At 58.4% G+C, this 19,562-nt stretch overlaps 1 protein-coding gene and 1 long non-coding RNA gene across 7 annotated transcripts in view; one reads left to right on the top strand and one right to left on the bottom strand.

Moving 5' to 3' along the window:
• DIDO1 (death inducer-obliterator 1) overlaps window positions 1-12,412 on the top strand; it is a 51,847-nt gene extending 39,435 nt beyond the window's left edge. For 5 of the 6 annotated variants that reach the window (XM_072944554.1, XM_072944550.1, XM_072944551.1 and 2 more), the window contains exons 16-17: window positions 562-757; window positions 7,781-12,412. In XM_072944554.1, coding sequence (XP_072800655.1) covers window positions 562-757; window positions 7,781-10,980 — 3,396 coding nt within the window. In that variant the 3' untranslated portion in view covers window positions 10,981-12,412. Of the gene's footprint in view, window positions 1-561; window positions 4,121-7,780 lie in introns of those variants that run through there. The other variant, XM_072944555.1, reaches the window with a different exon arrangement.
• The window catches only part of LOC140687496 (uncharacterized), a 9,776-nt gene continuing 1,770 nt past the window's right edge, over window positions 11,557-19,562 (bottom strand). The window contains exon 2 of the long non-coding RNA XR_012061894.1: window positions 11,557-11,919. This is a non-coding gene — a long non-coding RNA (uncharacterized lncRNA). The remainder of the gene's footprint in view (window positions 11,920-19,562) is intronic.

Below are 19,562 nucleotides of genomic sequence, written 5' to 3'. Positions count from 1 at the left end.
AGGAGACAGCCTGGCTGGGGCGTGGGACTGGGCTCCCGATGGCCTCGGGCTCCTGTGACCCTGCTGGCTTCCACGCAGCTGTGCCTATGTGTGCGGTGCTCTTTGGGGATGGGGCTGCGGTTTTTGCGGGGGTCACAGGAGGGCGACGACCCTCCCTCTCGAGGTCAGCCCTCCCATTTAGAGTCGCAGACGGCTCTCATGGGTCGGTCACCACGCCTCTGGCGCATACTCGCTCTGTGTCAGACACCCTTATAGATCATGTGGTCGTGCGAGAACTCTGCGAGGCAGGCTCGGTTTTGAAGACACTGGGGCCATAAGTAGAAGTGATTTTAAAGGGGTTCCTGCCAAGGCCAAGACCGGACCCCGCAGGCCAGAGACTGGGGCCTGCGTCCTCTTTACCGCTCCGTCACTCGGACGCACTGAACAGCAGGACTGTGAAAGCCAGAGCCAGAGGCCCCGCTGGCGCGCTCGCCTCGGGCTGCTTTTGGGGCTCAGCGCAGAGTGCCAGCCGGGCCTGCAGAGCGGCCGCGAGTCAGCGCCCCTCTGTCCTGTCTGCCGCAGGAGCTGTGTCTGATCCGCTTTCACCCCGCGACGGAGGAGGAGGAGGTGGCCTACATCTCTCTGTACTCCTATTTCAGCAGCCGCGGCCGCTTCGGTGTGGTCGCCAACAACAGCAGGCACGTCAAGGACCTCTACCTGATCCCGCTGAGCGCCAGGGACCCCATCCCGTCCAAGCTCTTGCCTTTTGAGGGGCCAGGTAAGCACTGACTTTCTGGTCCCTCACATCCCCCCCCACCGTGACACCGGGTCCTCAGACCGTGCCACTGGGCAGACCTGCTGCCTGGCCCAGCCGCGGCACTCGGGGCAGGACTGGGGTTCGGGGGCAGCAGCATTAGCCACAGAACTCAGCTTCAGGGGTGTTTGAGGCTGGCACCAGAGCACCCGTATTATCAGCATAGACTGTCTTAGAGAAGTGCCCTGCAGCAGAAGGACTTGCAGCATCCAGGCCAGCTGCCTGTCGGAGCCTCAGTTCACACACAGCAGAGCAGGGACAGGTGAGGCCTGGCGGGTCCCCGCCTTCCCTCCTCCTGTTCATGGGGGTTCATTTCAAGGAGATGCAAGAAACAGCAGTGAAATAGAAAGGAGTTCTAGCAACAGTCACGCTTGCACCTGCCCTCGAGAGCTTCTCTCTGGCAGGCCTCTTTCTAGTTGCGCATTCCTTAGAAAGCACTGACTCCGAAGGTTTACTCAGGGGTCAGCCTGAAAGCACACGCAGGCTTGTCCGGGGCTGGGGGAGACTCCGGGGGAACGCGGTCTCCGGGGGCCCAGTTCCTCTCAGCCCCTCAGGAGAGGCTGATGCGACTTAAGTTGCATGGAAAGCTGCCCAGGCGGAAGCGTCTCCACGGCCCCAAGGACTGACGACCCCTGAAGGCACGCCTGACTCGCGGGCAATGCTCTCGGAGGCGTTCTGTTCTTCTAGCAGAGGGGCTGCCACCCAGAGCATTGCTCACGCTGCCGGCGGCTCCGTGTCCTCGGCACGCGCTCAGTCACACGGCACCTGGACCAGCTAGGTGCCTCCCCGGGTCCCGACCATGGCACATTCTTAACACGTGTGGGGCTGCGCTCTTCATGCCCACGACGTCCAGTGTTCACCATGCGACACACACAGTTACTTTAATGCCAGTGCCCTGGGAGCCAAGCGCACTGCTGTGCCCCACACCCCAGCCAGGAGGTGCCACCCAATGGGTGGCAGAGGGGCCTCAGCAGAGGCTCTGGGCGGGCAGCCCCCTGGACACCTGCTCCTGATGGCACCAGCGGTGAGGACGGAGCCGCCTCCTGACACCGCGAAGAGCGTCTGGTCAGTCACGAGGGCAGCGGCCGGTGTGGGGACCCAGGGTGAGCGTAGGTCCCCTGGGACGCACACACTGTGACGTCCAGAGACTGGAACTGGGAGGTGATGAGAGCACCTTGAGCTTATCTGTGCCCTCATCACTGCACCTGCAGACTCCGTCCTGGTGCAGCCTGCCAGGTGAGCAGGGGCCCGCCAGGCCCTGCGGGGAGAGGGGCGGACAAGGTCAGGCCTGATGAGGCGGGGACAGGAGGGACCGGGGGCCACCCAGGGAGATCCCCCCACTGGAGCTGCAGCAGGAGCTGGCGTGTTGTGGGTGCACTGCTGGGCGATGGCCCGGCTGGTGGGGGAGGGGCTGCATGGGGCACTCCCTGGGTGACACAGAGGGCTGGGCAGGGACACTCGCCTCATCCGCCAGGCGTGATGGGCACTGACCACCTGGACACACTCAGTGACCAGTGGAGTGGACATCACTCTTGTCCCCCACATTCCTGAGCCTGACGCTTCCAAAAGCCTGCGGATTTTCATCCACCATCAGGAACAGATGGGTTTCATTAAAATAAAGTAGGAAGAAGGGTTTTAGATACACAATTATACAGAAATTTCCCCATAAGCTTTTAAAAGACGTTTTCCAATTTAGGGGTTTCCAGGTCTGCGCTTGCGTGACCTGGTGGGTGTGTGTCTGCTCCTCTTGCTGTCAGGGTTTGACGCTGACACCTGTATTCTCTGCACACTTGTACGCCAGCCTTGACCCCACCCAGGGTACCTACCTGAACCACTTCACATACTCACAGCATGACTTGGTGCCCCCTGGGTACAAGCGTTGGGGTGTCTGGGCCGGGTGGGGGGTGTGTCGTGTGCGTGCATGAGCGTGTGCAAGGCTGGGCGTGTGTCCTGGATTCGTGGTGTGCGTGTGTGGGGAAGGTGAGCCAGGGAGTGTCTCTCCCATCTCCACACAGCACCCTTGAAGGCACTGGCCCAGCCTGAGGGTGGTGGATCCCTCGGCCAGGTGGCCAGCGGGTTTGAGCACGTGCTGCCCGGCAAGCACTGGCCCCACAGCCCGGCAGGAGTGCCCTGCCCCCACGGCAGCCCTGCAGGAGGGAGCAGCCTGCCCTGCCCAAGGCAGCCTCTCGCCCGAGGTCACGTGCCCAGTAAGTGTTGCCAGGGTCCACACCCTCTGTTCCCCTCAGTTCTCTGTGCAGCGCACAAGGCTCAGGCCTGAGTGGGCATGGAGCTCTGGCTTCAAGGGGCTGCCAGTCCACTGGAGGGGCTGACGGGTCGGCCACTGTGGGAGTGTGTGGAGGAGAAGATGCTCACGCTGGAGTAGAGAGCGGATCGTAGAGGCGAGAGACCAGCACACCCCAGGCCTGGAAGCCGTTTTATACCTGTGAGATCTCACAGGTGTCCCTCACCTCCTGAACATTGGACAGAATGAGTCACACTTGAGAAGCAGGTGAAGACACAGGTGTTTAAACCGTGCCCTGAGCCAGGGAGCCCCCGTGGGCTGCCCTCGGTCAGTGTCTCCACAGCGCTGTCATGGGTCAGCGCAGGGAGCCGTGTCCAGGCGGAGCCCCAGCCCCAGCCCAGTCCCCTTCTGCGCTCAGCGCGCATCCAGAGCCGCTCAGGCTCGGGGGACCTTCTGTCCTTGTGTGTCTTTATGACTTGTCCCCAGAGAGGCTAGGGCACTGTCCTGTCACAGGCCTGGCAGTGTTATTTCAGAGGCCAGGAGAAAGCCTGGGTCCCCTGACCCAGCTGACCATCTTTTCCACTTTGGACATGAGCTCAGCGCAGGGCCGTGGGGGCTGACAGCTGCACTCCTGGGGACTTGGGGTCTCAGCTGGTCCGATGTCCTAGGGCCTTACTCGTGGAAGGAAGACCCGTCAGGCTGGACGCTGGCCCTGAGCACCCCACCCTTCCCTAGTGAATCGGCGGGGCTCTGCTTCTCCGACTGGGAAGCCTGCTGAATGCCCTCAAAGTCCAAGGCGTAGGCCGCGCTGCGCAGGGGGCAGGGTCACTGCCTTCTGAGGCGCTGCTGTGCAGGGGCCATCTTAGAAGAGCTTAAATCCGTGGCGTATTCTTTCTGCACTCACTGTTACCTGCTTTCCAGATTAGCTGGAAATTGCTGTGACTTGAAATGTCAGGTAAGCATGTCTTCGGTCCCCGTGTGCGTGTGGACCTGTGTGTAGGTGTTGTCTTCAAAGTCAAAATGGTATCGAATGTGCTTGTCTTTCTCCTTTGAAATCAATAAAATTATTTCATGGAAACTGGTCATTGTTTGTTTGAATCTGAACCATTTGGTAGGTTTTGGTCCCTGTCCCAGGTCCACTGTGATGGAGGACCGTCTCCCACTTTGCTTTTCATAAGCCGACGCCTCGTGCTTCTGGCTGTGAAGGCCAGTGGGCACTGCCCTGGCTCCTGGATGGAGGTGGACGCCGCTGTCCTTCCCCTGAGAGGCGTGGACCCCGTGCCGTATGCAGGTCTCGGGGCAGGAGGGGCAAGGTCTGCGTGTGCGGGTGTGCGTGCGGGGGTGGGAGGTGCTTCCCTGTCTCCCCCAAGTCTCTCTCCCCAGATCGTACTTGAGGGCTGTCGCTGCTAACTCCAACACAGTTCTGTTCCCGCAGGTGCGGAAGTTTGTCGGATTCAGACCATAAGAAGGTTCTCATTTTAAATAACAAATAGTGGAGCGTGCAGGTAGATTTAGGGGTAGAAGCATCATTTGGATAGTTTTGGGTTTCAGCTGGTTTATTTAAATTAATGAAAACTAAATCTTCCCCCGCACTGCGTCACTTTGGAGGTGCACGGGGAGCCCCTGGGCGCTGCTGCTCGGCCATTTCTCCAGCCCTGTGCTGACGCCTGGACACAGATCTTGGTTGCAGTCTTGGCCCCGGAAATCAGCACACTTTCCCAGATGCCCTGGTCCTGGGGTTCATCCCTTTCTTCCTCTGTAGGGTCTGGTGGTAACCACTGGGGCCTGCATGCAGCTGAAAAGGCTCATTTCACCCATACGGGACATTGGACACGTCTGCGCTCACACATGGTGGGGCCGGCAGGGGCCCCAGCTACCTTGTGCTGTCTTGTCGACACCCCTTGTCTGGAAATGGAGGCTGGCACGTTGAGCTGCCGCTGGCATTTCAACACCCAGCCCACATAGTTTTCGTCGACTTTGTGAATTGTAAGCCTCACAGCAACCCCCACAGGGAGGTGGGTAAGTGAGCGCCCCGCTTCTAGCAGCTGGAGAAGGGGGGACTTAGCAAGTCCGGAGCCGTCCCCACGCCCTTGGCCGGAGCCCTGCGTCTCCACACGCAGCTAGCGTGCTCACGGCTTCTGCGTCCCTCTCTGGGGCCCTGCTCGACAGTGGGAGCCCGCAGAGGCCCCAGGCTGGCCCCCTGCCACCGCCCCAGGGTGGCCTTGCCAGACATCTGCCTGTGGCCTTGTGGAGCCTAGGGCCCCACCGGGGTAGCTCAGTGAGTGGCAATGTTTCTTCCACGAGTGCAGGTTATTTCCAGGGTGCTGGTTAGTTTCAGATACTCATGCAGCCGTAGCATGAATTGTGAACCGATGAGATTTAACTGCTTCAAAATGGGCGTGCATTTTGAAGCAGCCCGATTTACATGGACAGTCTTGGGGAAGAGGAGTTGGAAGTTCGAGACTAGTGTGCAGGTAAGGCAGCGGAGAGCTGAGGGCGTTTAAGAAAACTAGCTGCGTGATTAGGTGGCCGTCACCCGGGAGTGCTGTTCCCAGGACAGACGTGCATATTAAGCAACTTGGAGCCTTACCTGCAATGAGCAGGACAGAGGGCAGAGTCGAGGAAGCCTGCCGAGCCTGGGCTGTGTTGTTGCTGTCAGGAAGCATGCTGAGCTGTTGGGGGTTGTGGCTGGAGGGGCACACCTCACGAGGACCAGAGACCACGTGTCCCCGGATTTGACCCAGCGACTTACCCGTCACATACAGTGTGCTGGACCGTGATTCGGTGAAGCTCGGGCCATGCCACCAGCCCTAGTGGTGGCACTTTAGAAGGTTAGCTCTTAGGAGATGGCCTGGCCCGTCTGCGTCGAGGACAAGTGGGCACTGGGCTGCTCGAGGGCCCCTTCACCAAGGCTCCCAGCCCTCCCCACCCCCACCCCCTCCCTGACCGCACATTCCTTCACTCTTCCTGGACGCCCACTTCCTCAGGGAGAGCCTTGTGTCTCGGCTCGCAAACCTGTTCTGCGAGCTCTGGGACACTTGGTCCAGAAGGGTCACAAGAGCCAATTTAACAATTGACTGCACCCACATAGGTCAGAATAAGCTGTAAGCTGCTCAGCAGGTAGCTGCTGTAGAGAGGCATACTATTTTAAGTTAGAACAATCCTAATTTGTGTTGATTAGAAAGTGAACTTGATAGGCTACCTTTCACGCCTGCTGAGCAGAAACATTTGGATGTGCTGCTCAGTCCAGTCTGCCCGGCCTCCGGTCTCTGTTCCCTCCTCTGCCCAGCACTTCCTTCCCTGGGGCACCTGCACCATGAGGGCAGGGAGAGGACGGCCTCAGTGGTCATCTCGCCCCTCGAACGTCAGGGCTGTGACGCCTTCCGTGAGACGGGGGCCCTTCGGACACTGTTGGGAGGGTAGCGGGACACTGTCGATCTGTGCAGGCGCTGGGCCAGGCCAGCCCACCCTGCCGTGCCTGGGCCTCCGGTGGGATGGGACACCCACCACGCTCACACACAGCTTGGCATCCCCTCTCTGCTGGAATTTAGGAAGGGTGGCGCGTTTCAGAACTACGTAACAGTGTCCAGAAACAGCTATTCGAAGTGATTTGTGATCAGCTTAAAATCAGAGAAAGAATACGGAAAACAGCGCTGCTTTTCTCTCTTAGTGAGAACACGTGGCTGTCTTTATGCACAGTAGTGTTAAATAACCTGTAAATTGAGTTTATGCAATTTGATTAATTTTAAATATCTTCTGCTATTGAAACAAAATTTCTGTCCTGTGTTTATCATTTCTCCCTAAATTACAGTTTTGTGACGGGTTTTCCTGTTTCCCTTTTGGTATTCTGGATTTGTGTTGAGTGTCGGGGTGGGGTAGTGGCATTCCTGGTATGATATACCATAATTCAGAATATTTTGACTAAGGCTTTTATAAGGAATTATTTTTAAGGCCTGTGCGATGCTCTGAAATTCCCAGCGTGTTCTCCACGTGGCCTGCTCTCTGCTGCCACTCTTCTGAACATCTTAGCGCTTTCTTTAAGGACCATGTCTTCTGTTTGCAAAGACCTGAGCATTACATAGCTCTTGATAAGGAAATGATCACTGAATTTCTTTCTAAACCGAAAAGAACACTTATTTTAGCCTCATTTTTCCCATTAATTGTAATTTTGACAGCAGTGACTAAGGAACGTACCTGGTGGTGTGTGTGCTCTATTGATCATTGTAATTTTACTGATTATTACAGTTGAGTTGTGGGATTCGTCCCAAACGACTTATATGAGTATAAATAGCTAAACTTATGTATCGCAACTCATAAGGTACAATCAGAAGAGGGTATTACCTTCCTGGTTTGTAGCAAGAGGCAAATGAAAGAACGCACTTGGATCTTGTAAGTCCAGACCTCCCTCTGGAGCACTTGCCTAGTGGCCGTCCCTACCTCCGCCGCCGCACGTCTGTGTCAGCGTCGTGTGTGACTTAAACTCTGTAACCACTGTAACCGCCAGGGCGAGGTGACGCCCGCACTGGGCCCTGGGTTTCCTGGTCTGCGACCCCATCAGGCTGGGCAGGCGCGTGGTGCAGTCTGAGTCTTTTGCAATAAGCTCTTCAAACACTTGATCTTATTTTGCCACAGAATTTCCTCCTCCCCAGGAAAACATTCCCCAGGCTGCCCTTAATTAAGTTGGCCTCTGAAGAACAAAGGCTGAATCTTGAGACTAAAATTTGCACAAACATTTTGTTTTCCAGGTCTTGAGACACCACGTCCAAACATCATCCTTGGGTTAGTGATCTGTCAGAAGATCAAACGCCCCACAAGTGCTGGCGAAGCAGACAAGAGGCTCCAGACACCAGAGGAAACGGACGTTGCCGTCTACCCCAAGGTGCCCACGGCCCTGCTGCCTGAGAAGAAACCCCCCAAGTACCAGCTCTGCTCTGGGGACACAGCTGGCAGCACCACACCCCCGGGTTCTCCCCCACCCCCGCCCCCTCTTCCAGAAGCATCAGGGGCGCCAGCTTCATCTTCAGTGTTAAAAGTACTGTCATCCCTCAAACCAGGAGCTACCAGCTCCTTGACAGCACCACCTGTGCCGGCGGCGGTCACCTCAGCCGCCGCCTCTGTGGCTTCCTCTGCTTCCAAAACGGCGTCGCCTTTGGAACACATCCTGCAGACTCTCTTTGGGAAGAAGAAGTCGTTTGACCCGCCCACCAAGGAGCCCGCCGAGTCCGCCCCGGCCTCCCACCAAGACTCCAGGGCCAAGGCCGACGGGCTGCCGGCAGCACCTCTGCTAGATCCGATCGTACAGCAGTTTGGTCAGTTCTCTAAAGACAAAGCTCTGGAGGAAGAGGAGGATGACAGACCGTACGACCCCGAGGAGGAGTATGGTCCCGAGAGGGCCTTCGACACTCAGCTGGGCGCGGAGAAGGCCTCGGAGTCGGCGGAGCGGGAGGAGGTGGCCTACGACCCAGAGGATGAGACCATTTTAGAGGAGGCCAAAGTGACCATCGACGACCTGCCCAACAGAATGTGTGTGGACGCACACGGCGGGTGCGCGGAGAGGCCCGCGGGCTTCACTGCGAGCACCTCGGCGCCCTCCCTGGTTGAGCAGCAGAAGATGATAGAGGAGCTCAACAAGCAGATCGAGGAGCAGAAAAGGCAAGTGGAGGAGCAGGAAGCCGCTCTCCGGCAGCAGAGGGCCGCCGTCGGGGCCTCCATGGCCCACTTCTCCGTGTCGGACGCCCTCATGTCGCCGCCCCCGAAGGCCTCGCTGCCCAGGGCCCAGCTGTTTGAGCAGGAGCAGCAGACTGCGGGCCGGCCAGCTGCACCCCCCTCCACCAGCCAGGGGCCCGGCCCGAGCACCGAGGCGCGGCAGAGCCGGGACCCCCGGCAGGCCCGACGGCTGGCCGCAGAGAACAGCGAGAGCGAGGCCGCCCCAAAGCCCACCGCCACCCCACCAGCCAGAGAAACACCCGGAGGGGCCGAGCCAGCCCAGGAGCAACCGGAGTCGGCCCCTCTGCCGTGGGCTCCAGGCGGAGAGGCCCCGCTGCCAGCCAAGCAGGACGGCCCCACGTGCGAGCACTCAGACAGTCCGGGCCCGCAGCCCACCGAGAGCGTGCAGCCCACGGCTGGGGGTGACAGCGTGGCCCGGCCAGCCCGCAAGGTGCTGCTGCCCACGCCCCCGGGCGCCTCCTTCCAGCCTCACTTCCCCCCGCAGAGCGAGGGCCAGAACTTCCACCCCCTCGGGGGAAGGGATCCTTTCTCCAGTTCAGTACTCTCTCAGGAAAGGCCTCTTGGCTCCTCCCCGTATGAGGATCTAAGAAATGCTCAGTTTGCTGAAAAAAGTGACCCGCCGGCAGCTGACTCTGAGGGAGACAGAGAGCCACAGCCCAGGCCTGGCGAGGGGGCCGGCGTCTTCCCCCCACCTGCCCCAAAAGGAGGGCCGCCTCTGCCCCAGTTCCAGGGCCAGCGGGAGCCCGCACCGCGCGCCTTCGGGCTGTCGGGCCTTCATGGCCCCGGCTTCCCGGGACCACGGGGGCCAGCCCCTCCATTTTCAGAAGAGGCTATCATTTCTGGTAACGACGGGCCAAGAGGAGGGCCCCCGCCAGCCAGATTCGGGCCCCAGAAGGGGCCCATCCCTTCCTTGTTCTCAGGGCCACACGGGCCACCTCCCTACGGGGACAGCAGGGGCCCCTCCCCCTCTCACCTTGGTGGGCCCAGAGGGGCGGCACCACCTCCATTCGAAGAACGCAAAGACCCCCACGGGGAGAAAAGGGAACTCCAGGACCCCCCATACAGCGAGGCCGCAGGCCCTCCTGCTCAGTTTGAAGGGCCAGAGCAAGCCCAGTTTGTGGGGAACAGGGGCGCGGCCCCTTTCCAGTTTGGAGGCCAAAGAAGACCTCTGCTGTCTCAGTTTAAAGGACCCCGAGGCGGCCCTCCTCCCTCTCAGTTCGGAGGCCAGAGAGGACCACCCCCCGGCCACTTTGTGGGCCCAAGGGGGCCACATCCGAGCCAGTTCGAAGCTGCCCGGGGTCCCCATCCCAATCAGTTTGAAGGGCCCAGAGGCCAAGCACCGAATTTCATGCCAGGACCCAGAGGCATGCAGCCGCAGCAGTTTGAGGAGCAGAGGGTCAGTTCACCGCCCAGGTTTGCCAACCAGAGGGCACCAGCACCCCTCCAGTTTGGGGGGCCACGGGGGTCCGCCCCTTTTCCTGAGAAGAGTGAGTCGGCGCCCCCGCGGTTCCACTTCCAGGGCCAGGCCGCCCCCGGCGTGAAGCCCGGGCCCCGGCCGCTGCTGGAGCTGCCCAGCCACCCGCCGCAGCACCGGAAGGACAGGTGGGACGAGGCCGGGCCGCCCCCCGCCCTGCCCGCCGGTGCGCCGGGGCCGGGCCCCGAGGCCGAGGGCGCGTGGGCCGCGGCCGACTTCCGCGAGGGCAAGGGCCACGAGTACCGGGGCCCGGCGTTCGAAGGGCGGCCGAGGGAGCGCTTCGAGGCCGGGCCCAAGGAGAAGCCCCAGGAGGAGCCCGAGGCTCCGCTGCCCGACAGTCGGCCCGGCCGGGCCCTCGAGGACCGCAGGCGGGAGCGCGAGCGCGGGAAGCCCTGGGAGCGGGAGCGCGGCCGGACCTGGAGCCGCGAGCGGGACTGGGACCGCGGCCGCGAGTGGGACCGGGGCCGCGACAAGGACGCCGGCCGCGAGTGGGACCGCGGCCGCGAGCGCAGCGCGGGCAGGGACAAGGGGCGCGAGTGGGACCGCGGCCGCGAGCGGAGCCGGAACCGAGAGCGCGACCGCAGACGCGACCGGGACAGGTCCCGCAGCCGGGAGCGCGACCGCGACAAGGCCCGTGATCGCGAGCGCGGCCGCGAGCGCAGGGGCCGCAGCCGCAGCCAGGAGCGCGCCCGCGACCCCCGCGCCGAGGCCCCGCGGGCCGCCGAGCCCGCCGCGCAGACCTAGGCCCGGGCTCAGCGCGGGCGCCGAGGGCGCTCGGAACTCGCGCAGCACAGAACGCTCTGGGCCACAGAAATGACTGTACTTTTGTGTATAATGGTTTCTTACAGAATTTCACACCTTTGCCATTCAGATGCTTTTTTAAAAAAGAACTAAGAACTTTTAACCTTTCCGTTTAAAATTACCGAAATGGAAAGTGTCTACAAAAAGCATATTGCTTTTTCAGATTATAGTTATCTTTTCTAATAACTTGACTCCTGTAAATTTTAAGGGAACTTGAATGGACCTCAGAGCCATACCTTTCCTGACGCCTCTCCCGCGTTTCTGCTCCCAGAGGCCGCTGTCAGCCTCCCGGCGGGCGCGCCGCGTGCCTGGGCCCGGCTGCGGGCGCGGTGTTAGCTCCTCTCTGGAAGGTCGAGAAACGCAGAACTCGCTCATACGTCTTTCGTCGTCAAGAAATTTGAATTACAAATTTCAGCTAGGAAACAAACGCGTTTCTGAGCAAAAGCTCAGTTTTTATATATCGCCTTACACATTTGGTTTCAAAAACAATTAAAAGCAACATCTGAGTAGAAATTGTTAATTTTAAATAAGTTTATTTTAAAAAGGTTTAAATTTTACCAGCCTAAAGAAAGTGAGAAAACAAACCAATTAAGTGTACTTTAAACGGTGGGGGAGGGGGGAGTTCTTTGATTTGAATGATCAGGAACATGCTGTTTGCTGAACTTCACCGTCTGAGCATTTCTCTCTGTGTCCCAGGGAGAGCGCCCTAGCTCCGGACTGTCGTGTTTGTCAGGGGATAAACTTCAGCGTCCGTCACTGAGGTGGAACAGTAGCTGTGTGAAGCCTGAAGTGGGAGGTAGTGCTGTCAGCTCAAGAACGGCAGGCAGGAAAGCTGCTCGCCGTGAAAGGCAGCGCACCGCTCGTCCTGTTTTCCACGTACTTCTGGGGTGTGAAATAGAGAAAACCTTGCTAATTTATTTGACTGTACAAATACACTTTGATAATTTTTTTATATTTTCATAAACTTACTTTTGCAAATATAAAATTAGAGAATTTTATTTGCTCTTTGGAGTCTGTTCCATTGTACGTCACTACAGATTTTTCACTTTCTAGCACAAACGTTTTGAGTTACTAGAGCAGGGAGAACGTATTAGCCACTTGGGGTGATTGGTTACAGATCAGAGTCAGTGGGTTAAACTGCATCAAAGTGGCGTCAAGTCCCAACAGCTGATGTGATGTGAAGGTTTTTTTACACGTAAAACAAATTTTTCTAATTTAAACACAACAAATGTAAAAATCAAGCGTGTTTCTTTAGGTTTACTTGATAGAAATTTCTGTAAATTGTATTTTATATTGCAGAGTATTATATCACTGTACATTAAAACATGGACTTCATAGGTTTGTTACTTGAAGTAGAATAAACGTCTACAAGGGTTTTCTGTCTCGTGTGTCCTCACTCGGCGGCTGGAGGGGAAGGTGGGCGTGGGCCTTGCCCTTGAAAGTCAGCCACGCACCTGGCCCTCACCCGGTGACCCTCGTGCCAGCATTTCACCTCAGGACAACCTCAGGCTCCCCCGGTACTGGCGCTGTGAGCCGAAACTGCCAAGAAACATGTTCCTCGGGCAAGACAGGCTCGACCCCTGGGCAGTGGAGAGTTCGAAACTGACCGTCTGGTTTCCTGGCTGCGCACACAGCAAACCGGGGGAGAACCCAGGACGTGCATGTCACACAGTGGGGGTTCCATGGGGGGGACCTGGCCTGGGGCCGCCGCTGCCCCTGCGTCTCAGGAAGGCGTCAGGTCGGGGGCGCCCCGTGACCTACAAGGGTCCCAGGAGGCGGCCGCTTATCTGTGGTCGCCCCGCACCAGCCTGACCTCGGAGAAGAGCGCGCTACCAAGAGCTGCTGGGAGCCGAAGCTCCCTCAAGGAGCAAAGCCCGGATCCTGCAGGACACGCGCTAAACAGTGCTGGGCGCTGGGCCGGGCCGGCGGGGCTGCAGGCTGCTGTTCCAGCAGTTTCCCCAGAACGTCGGGGAAAGTGTGCCCGCGACTGGACATCCTCTGTCCTCCCAGAGCCCATCCTGTACACGTGCCACAAAACCCTCGCCCAGCCAGGCTCCCCCGTCACCCCCACTCCCACCCCTTCAGGACTAGCCCCGGCGGCTCCACCCATGACCCCCTTCACCGACGTCACCCACCGTCCTGTGCTGGGCTCCCCGGAGACCTGACAGTGGGGAGTCCCGCTTGAGCCCCCAGCAGCCACGCATGCCTCTGAGACATCCCTGGGGCTAGAGGGCTGCGGTGCTTGGCGGGGGCTGCCGTGTGGCTTCAACTCCTGGTCCAGAGGCCCCATCCGTCTCCACGGGGCAGCTGTGAGGGAGGATGAAAGGGCCTCCCAGGACGGTGGGCCAGTCGCTCTCCCGCCCCCACCCATACCAGCCCCGGGGCGGGTCATAGCACGGGTCCAGACTGGCTGTGCCCGTGAAAGGGGCCTGAGCAGGAGGGGAGGAGAGGCAGGGGATGGGTGTATGAGCCCCTCGGAGGCGGGGTTCGGAGCTGGTAGCTACTGGGTCTCAGGGCTTCGAATAGCTGTGCTGCGTACTTCCTGCAGGACATTCGGGAAAGGAGAGGGTCCCGAGGCCACCCGTTGCACCCAGCAGTTACTGCTGGTAATGTTTTGTATATCAGTTTCTCTTAATCTCTTTTTCCCTCTATTCTTTTACGAAGTCGGGATGCTACGCATTCTGGTATATTTCACCTCTGTCTCCTGGGCGACTCCCAAAGCTGTCAGGAATTCATCAGAAGCATTTACATTTTTCACGTTGCTCAAAAGGTTTTTATCTTCTATCAAGAGAACACGTGCTCCCTGTGGATCTGAGGGGTCCTCCGTGTCCACTGTGGAGAATGTGGGAGATGAAAGAAGTGTACTAAGGAAATTAGGTTCCCCCAGATGCTGCCATCCAGAGACAGGCGTTCCTAATGGCATTTCTGGCCCACTTTTCTCCCGAGCTTCACAAGGCAGCCCCAGCCTGACGTCACAGAGGGTCCCCTGCCCTGCCATCCCTTGTGACTTCTGTCCTCGGGTTTGTAAGAAGGCTGCCCTTGCAAGCACACTCTCATCACCTCACCGCTCACGGAGCCTGCAGGGCTGTCCACGCCCATCCCCCTTCAAAGCGTGTGGTGTCACCCCTTGGGCCAGATTGGCTCCTGGCCGCCCAGGCTGCAAGGGAGCGAATCAGGGATCAGGGTCTGCTAGCAAAACAGAAGGCACGGTGGAGCCACCGTGAGAACCACCGCGGGTACATCACACCCCACGGGTCAGAAAACTGGCCATGACAAGTGCAGGCAAGGGCGCAGGGCAGCTGGCACGGCCCGGGGGTGGGTGGGACGGTGGCACCGTCTGGAGAAGAGCTTCCGGGTTCCAATCAGTGACATGTCAGGGTCAACTCCACACCACCCAGAACCCCCACTACCCCGCGAGACATTACCCCAAGGCATGCACCAGCACTGCACTGGGGACAGTGTCACCCCGGGGGCAGGTCTTAGGTGCTGGGATGGTTCAGGGTCTCCAGAGAGCCCAGCAAGCCTAGAGGCAGCACAGAAGACGCAGAGACGCAGAGGAGGGCCCTCCTGGGAAGTGAGTCTAACAGGCTCCCTGGGGGACAGACTTCAGATGGTGGCGAAACTCCCCAAAGATGCAGGGGTGGGCACAGCTCAGGGGTGACGTGACTGCGTGGCGCGCACGGGTCCTGGGTTCAGTCCCCAGTACCTCCATTAAAATAAATAAATAAACCTAGCTACCTCCTCCCTAAGAGAAATAGGATAAATTAAAAACAACAACAACGATTCATGCTCACACAAAAATCTGTAAGCAAATACTTACAGTGCTTTCTGCACCACTGCCCAAACCACAAAACCACCCAGATGCCCTCCAGGCAATGCCCAGACGCACCACGCTGGCCACCTGGAGCAGGCGAGCGCAGGTGCAGACCCTGGTGGGGAGGGGGCTCGGGGCGTCCAGCGGGGACAGGCGCCAGACCACGGCCACCGGCGGCAGGGCCCCACAGGTGACAGGCTGGATAAGGCAAACCCGGGGGGCAGGCAGCAGACCAGGTGGGAGTGGGGCACCTCTAAGGGCCGCACAAGGGAGGCAGTTTGGGGGGCAGGAGTGGTCTGCCCAGGGTCTGCTGGATGTTTGTGCTTGTGACTTCAACTGCATGTGAGTGACAACCAGTCCCCCAGACACCCAGGATGGGGAGACGGTTTTTATGCTGGAGCTCCCGAGGGGAGTCCTACCTCCCACACCGGCACATGCACGCACACTCACAGGTACGCATGCACGCACGCAAGCACGCATCAGGAACAAAGAGAAACCAGCTCAAGTCAGAAGGTGACTCGGCTGCGGTCACACTTATCTGCCCTGGACCACGGCAGTGACAGATTCTTCGTTTCAAAGACCCTCAGGGACATCTGAGATTACATGCAGATGAGTAACAGGTGAACACTTCCCTTTGGTTTAAAAACCAAGATCCCAGAGGCAGGAGGTGGGCCGGAGGGAGGGAGGGAAACCGCGCTGAGGGGCTACAGGCCCTTCTGCTGGGGTCTCCCCTTCGTTCTCTCTGCTCGAGGTCACCCCGGTACTCGGGCGCCCTGCAGGTCCCCTGCCGCCCTGTCCTCTGGCTTCCCCGCACTGCCTGTTCCCAGGCCTGTCCTGGAACCCCCCGCCCGCCCTGGGCGCTCTGACCCAGTCTCTTCAGCTCTGGGTCGACCACTTTCTGCTTCTCAGGTGTTGCCTTTTACCAGTTTGCATCGAAGACCCAGCCTCCGCCCGCTTCTGATCCCCCACGTCCCCTCACCACGCACCAGGGGAGTGTTGGTCTCGTGCTTGTGAGCGTGCCCCCCGCTGGGGTTTCCTTGGGAGTTCAAATCTGTTGCCCCCACTTTTCTTTGTGTGGGTGTGTGTGTGTGATTAATTAGTACTTTAACAGCCGAGGAACTTCCGAGCAAGCAGAGGGAGACTCATAGTTTGCTGTGTCCTATTTCTTAGTCCCATAAATCTATCAAACAATGTTTTTAAAAAATATTTAAATACCGACTATCAGACACTTCAACATCCAATTAAGCATTTAACAAATTTCATTTTTCCAAATATTTTGAAATCAGTCACAAAGGTACTCAAATTCTCCTAAGCAGCTAATTGAGATCCCATCTCTGACAAAGGTGGGCCCAATTCTCTTTCTCCTTAAGAAGCAGACGAAACTCACGAGTCACAGCACTAGCAAGCAGCGTGGAGAACGGTCCCCCGAGGCCGGGGCGTGGGTTTCACGCCTCTCTACCCCTCTCCTTACTGGGGTCAGAGAGAGACAGGGAGACACAGAAAGGCAGACAGGCAGGGCCGGGGAGAGGCATCAGGACTTTGGGGACAGAGTTGGCCCAGCTGTTGCGGGAGCCAGTGGTAGTCTCTGCTGGAGGCGGGGGGCTGGAGGGCCAGGTCGGGCAGAGGGGAGGGGCGGGAAGGGGCCGGAAGGGGAGGGAGGACAGGCTGGGCCCTCGAGGGTGGACTAGCCTCACGTGGCCCTGTCTGCCTGCCACCTCGAGGGGGTGGGTGTCCGGCCTGAGAAGCTGGCGCACTTTGTCGTAAAGGTAGGTGCAACCCTGGCCCAAAACAGACTGAGCGGATCCTGGGGAGGTGACATTCATGTGTGAGACCCTGGCCCAGCCCTCTGAGTAGGAAAAGTGGAATGGCTGTCACTTCTCTCCTGGCCTTCAGATCTCACGCAGAACTGTCCCTGCTGGTGCCCTTCACCAGGAACATGCAGGGGAGGGGCTTCTAAGAAAAGGGGCCCGGCCAGCGCCAGTCACCGGCACCAGCCCCGTCATGGTGGCCCCAGCACACCTCCAACCTTGCCTACAGCTGCCCTTTGAGCCATAATTCCCAAACACAGGCACCAACTCTGGTCCCCACCTGGCATGACACCACCACCCTGTCCCCTGGCAGAGGAGACAGTCCCTTCGTTCACCCCCGTGATGCTCAGTCTTCTGGCCGACTCGCACTTCCAGGTGCTGCCCGGTCCCGCAAACTCTGGGAAGGGGGTCAGCCACCCTGAACCAGTCTCACCTTAGATGATCGGGGACAAGAGAAGAGAAGAAAATGGACATTCGTGGGTAATAAACACACAGGACTCAGCTATCTCGGGCCTCCCCGCTGCCCCAGTCACAGTGGTGTCGCTGTGTTTAGAATAACCTTCCTCTGCTACCCAGTCCAGGCCCCCCTGGAGGCTCCTCGCCTGTGGGTGACCCAAACCTTCATCCTGACGGGTCTGAACTGCGGCTGCCCTGCCTGAGTGCTGCTCCTCCTGGGCCTCCGGCCCCATCACTCCTGCTTTGCCAGCTGATTCACTGGCCTGAAGAGTCCAAAGTGGCCGGACAGGAGTCTCGACTGGTGGCCCAGTGACACTGTCACTATGCCCCCGAGAGGGAGCGCTGCTCCCCTGGGACTGAGCCCTCCAGAACCGAAAGTTGCAGGAACAGGAAGCACAGACTTTGCTGGCAGCTCAGTGGAGGGAACAGCAGCCACCCACTTCCACCCCTTGATTCCAGTCCCGCAAATGCTGGAGAAACAGCCCCACTGGTGGCTGACTCAGAGCCCGCCCCACGTCCCCGAAGACGTCGTCGCAGCCCTGCGTGGTGTTGCCGCCTAGCTGGCACTGTAACCGAGGCTCCAAAGCGCCACCGAGCACACCTCTTAGACTGTCCAAAAAGTGCAGCGCTGACAGCACTGGCGAGGGTGTGGAGCAACGGGACTCCCTCTCTGGTGCAGCCACGTTGGAAGACAGTTGGCAGTTTCTTCTGAAACTAAATGTACTCTGACCATACCCTCCAGCGGTCCCCTCGGCATTTACCCAGAGGAACTGAAAGCTCACATCCACACAAAAACCTGCACACAGACATTTGCAGCAGCTCAATTCACAACTGTCAAAACTTGGAAGCAACCCCGATGTCCTTCAGCAGGTGAATAGGTAAAAATACTGGAGTCCATCCAGACACGGCGTATTATTCAGCACCAAAAAGAAATGAGCTGTCAGGTCATGAAAATACGTCAAGGAAACTTCAATGCATGTTACTAGTGAAAAAGCCAATCTGGAAAAGCCTACGTTATTGTTGATTCCAACTCTATGACTTTCTGGAAGAGGCAGAACTATGGAGACGGGGAAAGGACGAGCGGCTCCCAGGGAGGAGGCGGGGCGGGGGGCAGGCCGGGCACCTAGGCCGGACGGCCTCCGACGGGCGCCTTCTGTGCGTGTCCCGTGAAGCTTGCTCTTGAGCGTGTTTCTGAGTCATTGTACGTGGTGTTTGTGCTTCAGCCGCAGTGCCACGTGTCCAGCACTCACGGTTGGTGTTTGTACGCTGTGGTCTTGCTGAGCTCGCTTCCTGGCTTGTTTATAGAGTCCTGGGATTTTCTGCCCAGAGTACCGTGCTGTCTGCAAGCCAAGACAGGCCTGCTTCCTGCCTCGCCGTCTGACGGCCCTTCCTGCCCTCGCTCTGTCGCGCTGAGCAGGTCCTCGGGGCAGTGCTGAGCCGGAGCAGAGGGAGGGGGTGTCTTCCCTTTCTTCCTCGTCAAGGGAAAGCTGCCTGTCTTTCACCATTAAGGACGGGCAGCCGTAGGTACTTCACTCTGCCCTTTATCGAGCGTGGGCTCCCCCCGCCCTTGGCTGACAGAGATTTATCAGGAATGGATGTTGGATTGGCTTTTGTTCTGCATTTTTGAGGTAATCATACCGCTTTTCTCTCTGGTCTGTGAATAGAGTTGTTCACGTTTGTTGACTTTCAAATGTAAACAAAACATGCGTCCCTGGAATAAACCCCTCTGGGTTGTGATGAGTTATTTTTTTCGAAGAAACCTTGTTGGATTCCATGTGCCAAGACGTGGTTCAGAATTTGTGCGCATCTCTCCGCGTCATCGCTCTGCAGTTTTGCTTTCCTGTCCTGCCGGTTTCACAGGGTGCACGTGTTGCTACAACTTCACGCCCAACACACGTGTTCTCGGGACACCAGGTTCCCATGGATGCTGTGCTTGGGGATCCAGCTGTAGGTCCAGAGCTGAACCTGCCCCCACGGGGTCTCCCCTGTGGCTCCTCCCGGTCCTTGAAAGCTGGCCCCACTTCAGGGCCCTCTCAAATCTGCCATCCATCCATGATGCTCTTTACTGTTTCTTCTTGCAGGTTCGGGGCAGGGGCTGCTCTTTGCCTGCCCTGCTCCCTGGGGCTCTCCCTGACTCCTCAGCAGGGTTCCCCAGCCAAGGGGGACTGCCTCCCCAGGGCTAGACCAGAACCACAGGGAGCCGTGTTCAGAGTTTGAAAAAAGCTTGTTTGACATTTTCTTCACGTTTTATTTGTAAAGCAGACCCCACTGAAGCCAGATCGTCCTCATGTGCCATATCTAAACAAAAGAGGTCTCAGAAATTAACACCTGCAAACGCCACCCAAATCAAGAAACACAAAAACAGTGCAGGTGCCGATGGTCTTCATTTCCAATGAACAAAAAGCCAGGTCAGATATAATCTTGATTTTATTTTCCCGTTTAAACAC

This window comes from Vicugna pacos, chromosome 19, assembly GCF_048564905.1.
Source record: "Vicugna pacos chromosome 19, VicPac4, whole genome shotgun sequence".
Lineage (NCBI taxonomy): Eukaryota > Metazoa > Chordata > Mammalia > Artiodactyla > Camelidae > Vicugna > Vicugna pacos.
Note: the sequence above shows the minus strand (reverse complement) of the source record. Positions and strands in the feature narration are given on the sequence as shown.